The 16,221-nt window shown below is 39.8% G+C and overlaps 5 protein-coding genes across 5 annotated transcripts; 1 reads left to right on the plus strand and 4 right to left on the minus strand.

The window, feature by feature from the left end:
- Nucleotides 1–556: 556 nt before the first annotated feature.
- Nucleotides 557–5,243, minus strand: LOC108557699 (synaptotagmin-5). The gene is made up of 8 exons (XM_017914334.1): nt 4,900–5,243; nt 3,212–3,397; nt 2,892–3,145; nt 2,253–2,621; nt 1,847–2,189; nt 1,648–1,779; nt 1,404–1,523; nt 557–1,031 (listed from the first exon to the last, which is right to left on the minus strand). The coding sequence occupies exons 2-8, from the start codon at nt 3,395–3,397 to the stop codon at nt 855–857; spliced, it is 1,581 nt and encodes a 526-aa protein (XP_017769823.1). The 5' UTR covers nt 4,900–5,243; the 3' UTR covers nt 557–854.
- Nucleotides 5,244–5,559: 316 nt separating this feature from the next.
- LOC108557707 (RING-box protein 1A) lies at nt 5,560–6,648 on the minus strand. The gene is made up of 5 exons (XM_017914345.1): nt 6,354–6,648; nt 6,255–6,282; nt 6,072–6,193; nt 5,925–6,010; nt 5,560–5,834 (listed from the first exon to the last, which is right to left on the minus strand). The coding sequence occupies exons 1-5, from the start codon at nt 6,441–6,443 to the stop codon at nt 5,822–5,824; spliced, it is 339 nt and encodes a 112-aa protein (XP_017769834.1). The 5' UTR covers nt 6,444–6,648; the 3' UTR covers nt 5,560–5,821.
- A 294-nt stretch (nt 6,649–6,942) lies between these two features.
- Nucleotides 6,943–8,115, plus strand: LOC108557745 (26S proteasome non-ATPase regulatory subunit 7). Its single transcript, XM_017914391.1, has 2 exons — nt 6,943–7,210; nt 7,272–8,115. The coding sequence occupies exons 1-2, from the start codon at nt 7,036–7,038 to the stop codon at nt 8,045–8,047; spliced, it is 951 nt and encodes a 316-aa protein (XP_017769880.1). The 5' UTR covers nt 6,943–7,035; the 3' UTR covers nt 8,048–8,115.
- Nucleotides 8,116–8,191: 76 nt separating this feature from the next.
- LOC108557744 (chaoptin-like) lies at nt 8,192–12,927 on the minus strand. Its single transcript, XM_017914390.1, has 4 exons — nt 12,771–12,927; nt 12,133–12,693; nt 10,014–12,067; nt 8,192–9,848 (listed from the first exon to the last, which is right to left on the minus strand). The coding sequence occupies exons 1-4, from the start codon at nt 12,908–12,910 to the stop codon at nt 8,218–8,220; spliced, it is 4,386 nt and encodes a 1,461-aa protein (XP_017769879.1). The 5' UTR covers nt 12,911–12,927; the 3' UTR covers nt 8,192–8,217.
- Nucleotides 12,928–14,591: 1,664 nt separating this feature from the next.
- LOC108557725 (protein yellow-like) lies at nt 14,592–15,707 on the minus strand. The gene has a single exon (XM_017914370.1). The coding sequence runs from the start codon at nt 15,450–15,452 to the stop codon at nt 14,616–14,618; it is 837 nt and encodes a 278-aa protein (XP_017769859.1). The 5' UTR covers nt 15,453–15,707; the 3' UTR covers nt 14,592–14,615.
- Nucleotides 15,708–16,221: the final 514 nt, after the last annotated feature.

The raw sequence follows: 16,221 nt of genomic DNA on the forward strand, positions 1-16,221 counted from the left end.
GAGATTGCGTTTTTTTTATTTTCACGCCGCGGGAGGAACACATCAACGGATGATAAGAGAACAGTCGTGAAGAGTAGACACAGAGTAGCAAAGTTATCTTAATAGTAATCATAATAACCAGATTGATTTGTGGTGATTGAGTGAGCGAGTGAGTGTTCGGCTAATTCAAGTATATAATATAATAATAAATACAATGTTAAAATATAGATGAAATTACGGGGGATGTGCCCATTATATATCACAGTACATACACTAATAATTACACATATTTTTTGTTTTTCTTTTGTTTCGAAATAAGCCAACTCGAGAACTTTGTTAATACGCTCACATATATTTACATAGATTCATGTCGGTTTATCGAAAATAAATTTGCCTCCAATATACATATATCATATTTAGAATATTTTTCTTTTTTTTTCCTTTTAAATATTTATATATATATATAATTTATATGTACAAATCGCTAAATATTTTCCAATAAACTTTCTATAATATACATAAATAACATCTTATTGTCCTGAATTACATTTCTTTTTTTTTCTCCAACGACAAAAAAAAATACAGTAATCGTATCTTACTTAGATTAGAGCCTTACGACAGTATTTAGGCTCCTTTAAAATTACATTTTATATTGGAAATAGATATAATGTACACATTTATTTATTATATTTTTAAAGGTTTAAATGAACGAGAAAAGGCCGTTTATCACATGAATGGAAGTAGGTTTTCGGGTATACACATATTACATGGTGCTAGTGCCACCAGAGAACAAAAGAACCAAAGAACTTTGCCTACTACGTTGATTATCAATAGAGTGTGGTGGAGTATTATGTACAATTTTTGATTGGTATCGTTCATGGATTCGAGACGGAATGCCACATCGCTATTGGCTTACGCATCGAAGCCAGCATCTGGTTCCAATGGTTCAAAGAACGACCGTACGTTTCCGGTCCAATGCTTACGTGACCTATCGTGCAGACCTTCTCGCCACTACCGGACGCCTCCGCTATCGTGAAATCCAGTTTGATTCCCTTTGAACAAAATCGAACAGCATATATAGAATCTAACTAAAAAAATATAGTTTTGCCTATGATTCGCATATAAAAGTTACGAACATAACGCACGTTATTCTAGACAACAGACAAAAGTCGATCGAACGAACAAAGGCCGAACGCGCATTGCAAACAAATGACAATTTGTCGTACCGAGTTTACTTGGCTTTTGTTCATAGGTGTTCTGGCCTGGAATTATGAATTACGTTCATCGCTGCTTTCGAACAATGAAAAACACAACAGGTAAACGTAACGTTTCTCCGTAAACAAACGACAATAAAAATAAGTAATTTTGAATTGCTTAAATATTAAGTAACGTGCGCTACATCTGATTTGCAAACTATCGCTTACCTGTAATGAATAGATTGGCAGATGGAAGATCATCAGTTCGTTGAAGATAGGGCTGTGCTCACCGTACTTCACGGGTGTTTTCTGCTTGTGGATCCGATTTCCGGTCTGCGTTATCGATAGCTTCACAAAAAACATTCTCAATTATAAAAGGATATATAGATAACTTAAATATAACAATTTAGTAATAACTACCATAACTTATTGTCATTGTTTAAATATTATTAATAATAAAGTTGGGGATTACTTTTACGAAAGAATTTCCAGTTTTGATGGAGTTGCAGAAGCTAAAGTTTCGACCTTTGATTATCACCACGGTCAATCTCTCGGCAGTCGGAAGGTAGCTCAGTGAGATCATCAATTCGCCATAGCCGGTCTCCTGAGAAAGAACGAGTGAAGATAGAGAGTAAAAAAGTGTAAGTTGTTGAGTTTTAAATATCAAGTACTTGTCCGCAATCTGTGATTGTGACCCAAGTGGTCGACGGTTGCTTGATGTTAAAGTCGAGAAGGCTAAGCTCGCCTTCCCCAATGAGCGAGTCCGAGTACACGTTAACGGTGTAGATCTGGAAGAGCAGCGCCGTGTATATCGAGTTTCCAGGATCCATAGAGAAGACTACTCTCTCCTTGTAGGTGGGATTGCTGGAGTCCTCGCACACTTTGGTCTGCACGCTAATACTAACATCAGGTAACAAGAATATTTTGATGCAGGAGTTGACCGGCTCGCACAGCCCAAATGGATTCACTAGATCGTGCGCCTCAAGTATGTTGGCGATCATCTCGCTGCGTTCGCTGCAAAACAGGTTTACGTTAAAAAACAATTATTGTAAAAATATGGGATTTGTGGTAACTAACTTATCGTATTCTAAACTAATGCATAAATGCCCAGACACGTGGTGCGTCCTCGGGGATGAAGTATCTGGTTCCTCGGCGTCCACGGCCAAGGCCATATTGAGCAGAGTGGATTCGGCCTGAAGGCGATCCAGAATGGCAATGGTCTCGTTGGAGCCGCTCGCATCGACTGGTGGCGAAGAAGGAGGAGGTGGATGAGGAGGCGGCGGCTGCGGCGATGATTCCCAGCCGCCGCCACCACCTGGGCCGGCGATAGGAGGCGGCGATCCGTAAGCGATGCACCTTCTGGTAGCCAGAAAGTTGGCGGAGAGTACGGGTCGCGGCAGAGGCTTGATCGATGTGCTGCTTTTCGACGCGCTTTCCCTACGAAAACTGGGAATAATGCAAACACACATCAAGCTGTTCTTTGCTATTCAGGCAAGCGGTGGTGGTTTTTTGATGTACGTGATTGAATGTGCACGGAGTTTCGATACACATGAATGTCGACTATACGAAGGAAATTAAAAATTAACACTACAAATTGACATATCTTCATGATACTCATGATACCGAACATACCCCGTGCACTGCAATTCTATGTCTATGCTAGTAAGGTATGTTTGACTAGGGGCTTCTGCGGGGATCGAGGAGGAGGATGCTTACAACACAGTTTCGATTAGAGATAATTGCGATTGGCTTTCAGCGGTTTGCGATGATGGAAGTGGGGCTGCGGGAGCTGGCCTCAACGGCTGCGGCGGAATAGCATCAGCCTCCGAGTCGCTCCCGTTTCCATCGACGACGCCGCCTCCTCCTCCACCTCCGAAATTCGACGTGGCAATCTTAATGTCTTTGTCCACAGAATCGAACCGCTTGAAACTGCCGCTTGGTCCTATCTGAATGTCCGAATCCGAGTGAACCTGCGAAGCAATTTTTCATCGAGATGCTCATTACTGATCATCACCATTATCATCTTTATCACTCACTATGTAACCGTTCCCGTTAAAATACTCCTTCAGTCGAGTAAAATTGACTTTTTCTTGCCCGATAGCCTGGATCCAGGTCAGCAACATCGAAATGAGGCCGAACCTGTAGCTCACATAGGCTATCACTATTGATGCGAGGATCACGCCGAGTACTAAAGTCAAACGATCGACGTCGGAGTCCTCCATCTGATGCGACACAAAAAAAAAACAACAATTGAATACAAGAAACGTACGTACAGCAGGTATATGTGAAAATGCTCATCATCACCCAGCGTATCCACCGAAATATAGAAAGGAAATATTCCTATAAATATTTTCTGCACATAATATCGTTAAATTCCTACTCGAAATTCTGACCCATATTTCAATTGGAATTTTATCAACTAATACCAAATTCTATGCAATTTTCCATGAATTCTCCGATACATTCTGCTTGTATATACTAAATTCTCTTGGAGTTGCGATATTCCATATATATCATTGTTAACAAAAATATTAAAATATTTAACGAATTTAAACAAAATTAAGGAGAATTTAAAAAGTAGTAATTTCGAGATAATTTTAAATACTTTTAGAAACATTGAAGTAATACAATCACATGTATTATTTGGACGCGTGCATCAAGTAGCAATGTCTTCAGAAAATAAAATGACGAGGAAGGAAGGAGAGTGCCAGCCACAGGTGAAACAAGGAAGTGCTTGCGGATGGAAATTGAGACACTTAGCAAATTCCATAATTAAACTGCTACAAGCAGGACGAAATGCGATGCGACACAGGAAATTCTGCCGCATTTGAACGCGAACGACGTAGGCTGGTCGTTCATTGTGTACCGGTTGATTACATTATGCGACCTCCGTTTTCGCAGAACAATACGTTATAACATCTAGTGCAATTAATTGGAAACAATATGATGCTGAAGATTCATAACTGCAGCAAATGATTCGAAGAAGTACGAATTTAATTTGAACCCTATTTGATAATGATGAACAATACTTTAAATTCGAACGAAATATGTAACATGTCAATTAGATGAAGTTGTCTAAAAGTGGGTGGATTATTATTACGATGTACGAGGTGTTCATTACTTTGATTGTATATATCGACATGGCATTGAAGACGAGATGGAAAGATGAAAGCAGAATGTAAATAGATATTGAGACTAATATAAATCAGCATCTATAGAAGAAAGAGAGTAAGGATAAGTAAAGATGATTTATATGTTATGCATAACTTAAAAACATACAAGTATGCATAATCTAATAACATTGAATTGGATAATGACTACAACAAAGTAAACTCCGAAACAATTACAGTTGGGAACAATGCTGTGTGGTAATATTAAAATAATAAATTTAAAAAAAAATAAAAAATCTGTAAAAATATGATTTAATTGAACATTGAAATTTGACAGAAATAATTGATCTAGATTATTATATTTATTATTTTCATAATAACTGCAGATAAGAATGAAAAATAAAGTGAGAGTTAAAATATAAGATTCATAAATAAATAAGATGTGTGAAGATAAAATATAAAGATTTGAGAAATGATGCTCCAATAGGGTGCGATTTATGAGGAATCTTCTTAATTGACGTGACGATTTGAATAGGAAACCAAGAGGCTAAATATATTCTTAAAATAGATTGAAGTCTAACCTTCTGCAAAAAAAAATACACACTCACACTTACAATAGTTTTCTTCTCGAGCAATGGAAATGCACTACACCAGATTGTTTTGATATACGACGCTTTCAGTCGGACACTATTGTCGTCATAGTAGATGGTGGCGGCGGGCAATGCATGATTATTTCACTTTCTCGGCCCCGTTTGTTTTTTCCTGCAAATGCGGTGTGGATGTTTTTCTATTTAGCAATATTGACTTGCTATCAGAGTTGCCGTTGTCATTTACATTGTGCGGTGCTGATGTCGCGACTTTTGGACGCGATGGCTCTTCTGGCCAGATACGGTCAGAGTAGAGCTGGAGCCACAAAACGCGACCGCCGCCCCCAGAAGCGCAGGCGCGCCGCCCCTCGCACACAATTTACCGCCTCCGCACGAATAATTGATTCCCGTTTCCATCAAGCGGCGCGACGCGCTCTATTTTTCCACCACCACCCGCCACTCAGACTCATCAAGAATCAAATATTGCATACCCTTTGTTTCAACGTTGTCTTGTTTTTAATTGCAACCACAAGACATTAGAAATTATCATTATTAGACACATACATTAAAAACATTCCGTGTCCTGCATTTTGCGTATATTTATAATAAACAATACAATATACATAATATGTAAAAGCTAGAACAAAAAGAAGCTTGGGTTTACTCATTTATTAATACAAAAAAAAATGTGAAATATACAGTCCATTTATTCAACACAAACGAAAACCATGAGCCGAACGTCGAAAAATATATAAGAAAGAAAATAGCATTTCAATAATAAATATTTGATTGATATTGTTTTTGGTTTCTTCCTACAGCGATTTTGAAACGAGAAAAGACAAAGTGGTAATAAATGTTGTTTACAAAAATCATTAAATTAATGATGACGAGATTGGCGTTCTTCCAGCCTGATCCAATTGCAAAGAGGCGTGAAATATGTAGTTGTTATTTAATGCCCGTACCTAAAAAAAATTAAATAAATTGGCGTTATTTTTTAATATTTCTCTGGTAATTGTTTTCTATTTTTTTTTTCTAAATTTGAATGTACATACTTTTGGAATTCCCATTCCCTGTTGTCTAGTGGACAAACCTGTCTGGTCTTCAACCACCTTGAAATGCAATGGAAATGGAATGCATGCTACAAAATCATAAACAATTTCATTATTTATAAGATAAATTTAACTAGTGAAAATTGTTACATTGCAAACACCCCAAGCCACTGTGCACTCTTCGCTAGTTGCTGATGCCTGATTTGCCTGACACTCAATGCACAGATCCATGATATGGTTCCGGCAGATGGCACAGTTGTCCACCACAATGTCTATAAAACAAAGTCAATTAGTGTACATACAGAGACAAACACAGTCATTTTCTAAACTCACCCCACGCCCAAAGAGCCACAGCATTCCACTGAAATTCGCAAAAGATAAATAGCAAAGTTAGATGTAGTTATCAACAATAAATAGGTTATGTTTTCGTACCTTCTTCACTTCGAATCTCTTTTTTTCGCCTTTGGAGCTGCTGGAAGGCAACTCGACTACTTCCTCATCCACGTCCATCGCAGATGCCATAGCAATGGATTAATTAATTGGAAACAAAAAATAAACGTTTGAACCTTGGAATAAAAGTGTATATATAATACGATGATTTTGAAGAATATACACTGTTTTTCCTTTATGCCGCACACAAAAAAAACACAAGTGACATCAGCTGGTTTGACAGATATCATCAGTTTCACCAACTGCTATTGAAATTCACAATGGAATTACATTTTTTTATCATAAAATCTGATAAGAAAAGTGACAGATTCAAATGGATTCAAATCTCACCAACAATAAAAATCAATTCTCTGGTCTGGTCCATTGCACCGAAAATATTGTAGAAATGAGACCGTGCAGATTAAGAAAAAAACAATTTATTAATGTTATTATTGTGTTCTGAAATAGTATTCATTTCCTATTAGATATTTCTTCAAATTATATGAAATGCATGTACTTTATTATTATATATATGTATTTAAAGTATTTCTTATGTTGGTTAATATGTTTGATGTTAAAGTTGGCAGTTTTGTAGCAATTTGACATTTGATGAAAAAGTTTGTTGTCATCGTGCGTTGAAAGTCACCGTTCGGTTTATAGAAAAGTTAAAGAAAATCGGTGGAAAATGCCTAGCCAAGAAGTGACCACGAGCAAGGTGGTTGTCCACCCTCTGGTGTTGCTTAGCGTCGTTGATCATTTTAATCGTATGGGTAAGATCGGCAATGAAAAACGAGTGGTTGGCGTTCTCCTAGGTTGCTGGAGGGCTAAAGGTGTCTTGGATGTTTCAAACAGTTTTGCCAGTGAGTACAATTTCACAAATGTGCAAAACATATTTCTTTATGTAATTCAATGTATTTTTAGTTCCGTTCGATGAAGATGACAAGGACAAATCTGTGTGGTTCTTGGATCATGATTATTTGGAAAACATGTATGGAATGTTCAAGAAAGTGAATGCAAGGGAAAAGGTTGTGGGCTGGTACCATACAGGCCCCAAGCTCCATCAGAATGATATTGCTATCAATGAACTGATCCGTCGTTATTGCCCTAACTCAGTTTTGGTCATAATTGATGCAAAACCTAAAGATTTGGGTCTTCCAACTGAAGCTTATCAGGCTGTTGAAGAAGTCCATGATGATGGGTCACCAACATCGAAGACTTTTGAACATGTACCTAGTGAAATCGGCGCCGAAGAAGCTGAGGAGGTCGGTGTTGAGCACCTACTCAGAGATATCAAGGATACCACTGTGGGCACGTTATCTCAAAGGATCACAAATCAACTGCTTGGACTGAAGGGTTTGCACCTACAGTTGAGAGAAATCCGCGATTACCTCATCCAAGTCGGAGAGAGCAAGATGCCGATCAATCACCAAATCGTGTATCAACTGCAGGACATTTTCAATCTGCTTCCCGATATAAACCACGACCTCTTCAATAAATCGTTCTACGTAAAGAACAACGATCAGATGTTGGTTGTATATTTGGCCGCCATGGTCAGATCAATTGTAGCGCTCCACAATCTGATCAACAATAAGTTGACGAATAAGGATGCTGAGGAGGTGAAGAAAGATGACAAGAAGGAGAGCAAAGACAAGGATAAGGACAAGGAGGCGGCCAAAAAGGATGAGAAGAAAAAGTAGTTCAATAATGTTATTAAACTTAATTTAATTGATTCATGCTAAACTCAACAATATAATAATAATAATTACATATAATTTTTAATAACAGTATCTTTCAATTTTTATTTAAATATTTACACAGTGCAGCATTTTTTTGAGGTCCATTTTTGTCTGCATTTTTGTATATACACTCAGTTGTTTATCAACATCACTATGAACAATATCACCATGGTAGCAGGTATTGTGATGATCGGAAGTTGTTGCGGTGATGACGAGTTTTGTTGTTGCCAATTGCCAGTTCCCACGTAAGGTTCCAGATTGGTTCTGTTGTAGTTGGCAAAGTACCAACTGTTGACATCGTCTTCGTTAACCTTTGGTTGTTCCATCGCCGGACGAGATTCCCGCTCCTCTAAGATACCGTTCTTTGCTTCGCGATTATGCGCTGACGGTGTAATGAAATCCACGACGTCGTCTTCATCGTCGCTTTCAACATTGCCGACCTCTAAAGACGATTGCTGCGAAGCATGAGGGTTTGCCACTTTGGTGATGCTCGGTCGACCTGACGGTCTGAACTGCGGTTGCTGCCCTCCAGGTATCAAAAGCGCCGATAAAGGTGTGGCTTTCGTCTGGGTGTTTACGAGATTCTCGATGTTCGTTTGCTGCGTTGTCACCACCAAATTGGGAATCTCTGGAGGAATTGAAACATTCTCTACGATTTCCTTGAAGATCTCCCCGAATCCGTCTTGAGAAGACGTCTCCAAGTCTGGAGGTTTTACTGTGGTTGTTAATATCTTAGGTTGTTCCAATTCGATTATTCTCGCTGTAGTTTCTATAACTGGCTCAACAACCTGCTCGTCATCTTCCTCCTCTACCGTTTCTAGAGAGTAATCAAATTCTGTTGTTGGTTTTACTATTTCCGTTGTTGTTTTGGGTGTTGTAGTAGTGGTTGTCGTCACTACTGGTCCGCGTTTAGTCAAAAAACTTGGCGGACTATTCTGCTGGTAATTGTTAGGATCTATTTGCAACACGTTGGCGCTGGGGCTCCGCTGCTGTGTCAGATTGACCTTCTCAATATGAGCAGTAAAGTTCTTCGCACTGAATAATTCTTCAGGTCCCACCACCATAGGCGTAAATCCACCGGAGCCTGGTAATAAAGGAACAAACCCGGTGTGAATCTCAGGATGCTGCGGTGGCGACATCCCTAGGATCGTTTGCTCCGGCTTTGGTTTATAAAATCCAAGTGGTTTATTGACAATGGCCGTCTTCCGTTCGGCCTCCACCAATTTCTTCGGTTTACCATCGTCCATCCTCATATTTCCCAAGAAGTTATTCAAACTGGGAAGAGGCAGACCGAAGAACGTGAAGCCGCTTGAACTCGGCGATCCGATTACCCCTTTTGGACCTTCGGGATTCTTCGTCTTGTTCCTGGTGGCAGCGTAAATAACCGGAGTGTCTCCACCAGGAAAACGCTTCGATGGTTTCCTAGTGGTGGTAGGCGAGGAGGTGTCGTTGTAGGGATATTCGTCGACGTATTCGTCGTAGAAGTAATCGCTCTCTTCCGGCGACGGTGCCAGATGGTTCTTGTTGTCGATCTTTGTCCTATTTCTCCAGTGCTCCAGCTGCTGCGAGAATATTTGCGATGTTTCTTCTTCACAACCGACATCCATCAGGTCGGGCTCTTCCTTGGCCTCGGCGCATTCTTGTCGCGATAGTCTGATGTCTCGAAGGAGGCTCCCATCTCGACACTTTGGTCCCAAAGCTGACTGCTCTTGCATCCAAACCCTCAACCAAAGAATATTACATGAACAGCTCAATGGATTTCCTGAGAAGAAGAACAGAAATATGTTAAAATGAATATTGTCAAACATGTATTTCAAACTAAATTTACACAAAACAAAAGATCCTTGAGAGTAGGATGGATCCTAATTTGCTTGGTTAATTAACATAATTTACGTTATTTATCAAAAAACAACAAAAAAGTACTAACCATCTATGTCAAGGACGGCAAGATTTCCTCTGAGCTTCTGGACCGCGCGTTCCGGAAATGTCATCATCTTATTGTTCCTCAGACTGAGCACACGAAGCCTCGGCATTTCATTGAAAGCGGTCTCCGCTCCGTTCACGCTGCAAATTCTATTATCGTCCATCCGCAGCTCTACCAACCACTCCATCCTCTCCAGAGATCTACCTTCGACTGTAATAATCTCATTTCTGCTAATATCCAGCATTTCCAAAGATCGCAAACCGCGAAGACCGCAATCCTCCAAACTGCCCAAATGATTTCCACTCAGATTAAGCATGAGTACTGTTGGCACTTTGTAGAATGCCACGTTTGACACCAGCTTCAGTTCATTTTCCTGCAATTCAACCATCTGTAATCGAGGAAGCTCTGCAAAAGCGCCGCTTGGAATCTCCCTTAATCGATTATTGTTCAATTTCACTGTGTTTAACACGTTCATGTTGCCGATTGCTTTTGTTTCCATCGCGGAGATCTCATTATCCTGCAGATCCAACAGCTGTAAGTTTGGTAACCCATCGAACGCGCCATATCGAAGATCTTGAATGAAATTTTTGCTCAAGCGGATCTCGACCAGTGCTTTGAGCTCGTTCAAATTTCTCATATCCCGTAATCGATTGTTGCTAAGATCTAGGATTTTCAAACTCTTCAATTCGTACAGATCCGAGGGCAAATTAATGAGAGAATTGTGCGCTGCTTTCATGACCTCCAACTTTTTGGTATCATCCAAAGCTCCGCTCAAGATTTCTGTCAGTTGATTGCGACTTACGTCGAGCACTTTTAGATTGCCGCAACCTCTAAAGATTTCCGGGACCAACATCTCCAAACGATTGTCGCGCAGATTCAACTCGGCAAGGATTGGGCAATCTTTGAAGGTCCCCGGAGGCAATTTAGATATTCTATTATCGCGCAAATCCAGCACTTCCAGTTTGCTCAGACCTGGAAAAGAGCTCTGATCGATTTGGTTTAATGCGTTCTTAGCTAAATACAATTTCCTGAGTTGCGGCAGTTTCCTGAACGATTCCGGTGTAATTCTCTGTATTGCGTTCGAAGATATGTCAAGCATCTTCAGAGCAGGCAAGTCAAATTTCTGTGGTACTTCGGTTAACAGGTTGCGCTCCAGATGAATATATTCTATGTTCTTCGGAAGTCCGGCCACGAATTCCGGAAGACTATTGTGGCTTAAGTCTAATTCAAAGAGCTTGGCCAGGTGTCGGAAAGTTGCAGGATGCACGCTTGGTAACGAGTTCTGCGAGAGATTAATGCTCTCCAATTCCGGCGTCAGCAGGAATATCTCTGGATCTATTGAAGTCAGCTCGTTTCCGCTTAAATCTAATTTACGAAGAGATGGAACGTTGGTTAAAAGGTGCGAGTCCAATCTCGTAAAGAAATTCCCGGACAAATCCAAACCCTTCAACGAGGGCAATTTCCAAAGAGGAAAGTCTAATTGTTCGGAGGACAGAGAGTTGTTTTTGAGCCGCAGCTCCCGTAGCGCGGGCATCGCCATGAACGCGTCCGATTCAATAATCCTGATCTTATTGTAATCCAAGTTGAGATGCTCCAGAGTCGGATGGCCACGCAACGCTCCGAAGGGAATTGCCTCCAAACTGTTGAAGCTCATGTCGAGGAAGGTAAGCCTCGGTAAAGCGTCCAAAAGCGAACGCAGCTCTGCAACATGCGTGAGGTCGTTGCTCATCAACCACAGCTCTTCCAATCCGCTCGCGGAATGTTGCAGAAAAGATTCAGGATGAACTCTACGAAGCTGATTGAAGTTCAAATCGAGCGTTCGCAAATTGGGGACACGATGGAAGGAGCCGCGATGCAACTCCTGAATTCGATTACCGCTCAAGTAAAGCTTCTTCAGCAACGGAAGATCCACAAAATCCGCTTCTGATAACCTCTCTATCTCGTTAGAATCCAATCTAAGAATCTCCAGTTGCGGAAGATCACGAGCCCCTCGGCCTACCATTCCAGCATCGCGGATTTTGTTTCCGACTAGAACTAGCTCTGTGAGGGCGGACAACCTGTAAAACAAGAGTAACGTATGTTTTGGAAATTTCATTTCGATGCTTCCGATGATAATACACACCTTGTGATCGATCTGAGATGCATCCATTCGATTCCGCATCCAGACACGTTTAGCATTCTTAATCTGGGCAGATCTTGAAATAAACCCGCTTCGAGTCGCTGTAATCGCGGACTGCCTCCGATATGGACTCGCTCGAGTTGCGGAAGATTTGCAAAGTGTCTCGGTGATAACTCCAGAAGGCTTTGAGATTCGATCTGCAAGTGTCGGAGGCGGGGAAGTGAGGAGAATCGCGGAAGACGTTTCATTAGGTTCGTTTGGATGGTGATCGCTTCAAGCACGTTGAGATCCCTAAGCGATTCCTCCGGAAGGCCGCGTAGCTCCGGTTCAACGACGAAGAGCTCCATCAGCGAGGTTTCCAATCCCGACAACCATCCATCCGCGACGCGTTCCAAATTGTTGTTGCGCAACATCAGCCGCATCACCTTCAACGGAAGAAATGCCTTTCCTGGCAATGATGGTAAATTGTTGTTCTCCAAGATCAATTCGTCGATAGGTCGAAAGATGTGCTTGCCCACGGCCTTCAATCCTTCGAGTACCCTAGGGAAATCACTGTGTGAACACCTATAAAAATAATCAAGGAAAAATGATTAAATTTATGAAATGAAATATCGATGAGCAAAAAATGCACAGATATTCACCAAATTTGATACTCCTTGTCTCGCAGTAAACATCTGCAGGGTACAATGAGTTCCGGCTGCGGACAGGCCTTGCCCTCAGTCTGCTGCGCCGACCCGAATCCCAGCAGGAGTACTACGATCAGAATGTAAACTCTCATCATCTTGCGGACCTTTTCATTGCTCCTAAACGACAACCAACATTCCTGAAAGAAAAGTCATAACCCGTTAGCTTTTTTGTTTGTCTTATTTCCCCACAGATTACTCTGTGAACTAATTATACCCCCCTAAACTGCGCTTTTTGGACATGTTTCACGGCCGCCAGAGCAGATAATTTTGATGTAACTGTCGCAACCAAAAACTCGGTCAAAACCGGGAATGAAAAATAAATACAAATACAGTTTCGATCCATTTTCTTACGAATACAGTTTGCTCTATAATATTACTGCAGAGCTACGTAATATCCTGTATTTAATTAAATTAATTACAACTTTACCAAATAATTATACTCGTCTACACTCATGTTCCTATTGTTATTGTAGGTGTTTCTCTTTAATTACCTGTACTATAATAATGATTAGCGCAATGTTTGAAAGTGAATGCGTATTACATAAAAACTAAAAAAAAAACAAATTCCTTAGTCGTCTTCCGCAGTGATGAAGAACGAACGAAAGGCCAATCCGAAACATCCGCATTTCCCAATTAATCCTTTTCAAAAGGCAAATGAATTATGTTAGATTATTGGAAAGGAATGGTGGGAGGATAACCGCTACGCTACGATTTGGTGTCTTGTCTCCGTTTTGAGTACCGCAATTTGCGGCGCTCGCGACAAACGAACGACAATGGCACGCGTCGTGAGCAATCTCATCGCAACTGTATTTCGTGCCTTGTTGCATCACAAACTACCGAGAGAAATATCAAAAGAAAAATTGACGATGACCTTAAATATATGAGTTCCACTTTAATAAAAAAACATAAAATTTGATTAACAGCTTCAATTAATATGAAAGTTCCACATAAACATTGACGTGTTACTGATGCCAAAGAAGTACAAAATGATACTATAGTAAAAGGTGCAATATTTAATATACATCCTATAAATATATCATAGCGATATTAGGGTTTAACATATTTATCATATCAAATTCGATAATAGCAAATGAAACTAGACTTTTCTTTAATGTCAAAAATACAAAGTTATCGTATTAAAATATGAACAGCTTTGACGCTATGAATTTGTTTGACAGCTACAATCCAATTGGATAAAAATGTTAAATTTTATAGGTCAAGATTTTTACCATAAAACTAAGAATAAACCAAATTAAAGATGTTTATGATTGTTTATGTAATGTGCCTAAAAAACAAACAATTGAATCGAAAGGATCTTGCCGAGGATGAGGTAATAATCAACCAAGCTTGGCTTTCGTAACGTGCGCTTCGTTAATATTATTTATAAAAAGGACTTTTACATAAATGAGCATAAAAAAGAGCAAACGAAAATGATTGAGAGGAAAGACAATGCACCGAGAAACCATCATAATCGGCGTATGTGGTGAAATTTTCTAAAAAAAAGAACCATTTTGCGTATCTCCTTTCCTCTTCTCCGCTCAATTATTAATTCACAGTCGCGTGCGTTCGCCTCCTCGGACATACAACATACACAATGCAAACTCACTTTCCCTATTATTCACACTCCAAAATTGCAAGGAAAAGCAATACGAGCAAAGAGTACTAAAGAATGCATCCATGGAAAAGTTTGTTGCAGGCGAATTTACAAAACATCATTATAACATTTTTTTTTAATTGTGATTTATTTTTATTATTATTTTTTACATGTCTATAGTGAAATCAATAAGTTTATTTTCAAAATTATAATGCAGTGTGCAGGTAACTTTTGGTAACTGTGTGCATCTTCAGGATTCTGATAATGGGTTTCTTCGGAATCTGCAGTGGTCCGTTGTTGTTGAGAAATCGGTTGACGGAATCAGCGAGGTTGTAGAGGTTTCCATCATCATCGATGGCAAATGAATCCGGCCAGACTATCTTCTCGACGCTCGTGCTCACCGTCTTGGCGATGGCGAATTTCGTGAGATAACCCATGTATAGATCACCACGAGTATCGACGATCATGCCATCACTATTGGAAGGTCTGCAAAGCAAGAACTCTACGTGCGTCCTCCACTCGATGCCACAGAATACGGTCTCATTTCTAAGTATGCGATCGCTGATGGAGTAGAGCGATCTACTGCTTAGGGGAGAGTAGAAGATCTTCCGATCCTCGGAGCGATCCTTGGGCACGGGAGCCATCGCTAACGAATCCACATTCAGCCAAGTATTCACCAGGACTCCACCCACAGTGTAATTCACCACATTCACGTCGGCAAGCATAGATGAAACGCGCAACTTCCAGGCTTTTCCTTGCTTCCTGGAGAAAACGATCAGACCCGGATCCGAGTTGCTGGCTTCCGAGATGTAAGCGTATCCTTCGAACCTTTCCTCTAATATTATGTCGTTCAACCAGCATCCCTTTCTCGTGCAGATATCCTCCGGAATTGTGTACGAATATACAACTTTACCACCATCATTCAAATCTAGCAGCACCAATTTACCTGGACAATCTGAACCCAGAACCCACATAATTCCTTTGCTATCGATCTCCATGCTCTGCAAGTTCTGCAGAGTCTTGAAGTTCTTCTGCACGTTCATCTCTCAAGACGGAAACGGCTTTAACACCGTGTTTTTCTGCAATCCACGATAACCTTCTACATTTTGATGGTAGATAAAGTTACGGGAGTTCCATCTCTGACCTTTAACAGTGACAAGTAGATATCATCTTTGTACAATTTCATACCGATATCTATTGCATTCTGGTATTCACCTCTTGAAGGCCAAGTGAAATTCAGGTAAATCCACTCATGTTGTACCTCGAAACCTTCTCCACAACCCAATTCAAGTGCCAACACGAGGACCATCAAACCCACCATTGTATTGTATTTTTTTGCGAGGCTAAACATTGCTTGCCTATTTATACAGTTTCTTAAAAAACACAAAAAAAAACTAACAAACAGAAATTGTTAAGATTAGATAATGAGCGCGAGCCTCATTAGTAATCCTAAGCTATGTAAAACAAAAATAAATTGCTATCAAACAATTTGGAATTTTCTTTTTGTAAAAAAAGGAAATGTAACTGCAGTAAACAAATATTAATAATTTGCAAATTCGCATTAAAAATATTTGATATAAGAAATGCATTTCGATGTAATGACATTTTAAAATTATCAAACATTATTTATCTGTCAAATAAATTTAATTTTCAAAATTAAAGTAAACTTTAAAACGATTTAAATTTGAATTTTGTACACTCAGTGTATCTACTTGTAACATTTGCAAGTCAAAGTTTCTACAATTATACGGTTGTATTTCGATGAAAAACCATTTGAAAAATTATCAAAAATTTGATCAATATCAAATTTTG

The sequence above is a fragment of the Nicrophorus vespilloides genome, unplaced genomic scaffold (genome assembly GCF_001412225.1).
Source record: "Nicrophorus vespilloides isolate i.1.1-1 unplaced genomic scaffold, Nicve_v1.0, whole genome shotgun sequence".
Lineage (NCBI taxonomy): Eukaryota > Metazoa > Arthropoda > Insecta > Coleoptera > Silphidae > Nicrophorus > Nicrophorus vespilloides.

Bases quoted from the DNA above. Each gene is read 5' to 3' on its own strand.
- LOC108557744 (XM_017914390.1), bottom strand. From the start codon at position 12,910: ATGATGAGAGTTTACATTCTGATCGTAGTACTCCTGCTGGGATTCGGG. The intron at 12,068-12,132 runs GTGTGTATTATC...CTTGTTTTACAG, and splicing joins CATCTCAGATCGATCACAAG to GTTGTCCGCCCTCACAGAGC. The intron at 9,849-10,013 runs GTTAGTACTTTT...TCTTCTTCTCAG, and splicing joins TGCCGTCCTTGACATAGATG to GAAATCCATTGAGCTGTTCA.
- LOC108557725 (XM_017914370.1), bottom strand. From the start codon at position 15,452: ATGAACGTGCAGAAGAACTTCAAGACTCTGCAGAACTTGCAGAGCATG.
- LOC108557707 (XM_017914345.1), bottom strand. From the start codon at position 6,443: ATGGCATCTGCGATGGACGTGGATGAGGAAGTAGTCGAGTTGCCTTCC. The intron at 6,283-6,353 runs GTACGAAAACAT...TGCGAATTTCAG, and splicing joins AGAGATTCGAAGTGAAGAAG to TGGAATGCTGTGGCTCTTTG. The intron at 6,011-6,071 runs GTAACAATTTTC...ATGATTTTGTAG, and splicing joins TGGCTTGGGGTGTTTGCAAT to CATGCATTCCATTTCCATTG.
- LOC108557745 (XM_017914391.1), top strand. From the start codon at position 7,036: ATGCCTAGCCAAGAAGTGACCACGAGCAAGGTGGTTGTCCACCCTCTG. The intron at 7,211-7,271 runs GTGAGTACAATT...ATGTATTTTTAG, and splicing joins TGTTTCAAACAGTTTTGCCA to TTCCGTTCGATGAAGATGAC.
- LOC108557699 (XM_017914334.1), bottom strand. From the start codon at position 3,397: ATGGAGGACTCCGACGTCGATCGTTTGACTTTAGTACTCGGCGTGATC. The intron at 2,190-2,252 runs GTTAGTTACCAC...CCTGTTTTGCAG, and splicing joins ATTAGTTTAGAATACGATAA to CGAACGCAGCGAGATGATCG. The intron at 1,524-1,647 runs GTAATCCCCAAC...TTTTTTGTGAAG, and splicing joins CTGGAAATTCTTTCGTAAAA to CTATCGATAACGCAGACCGG.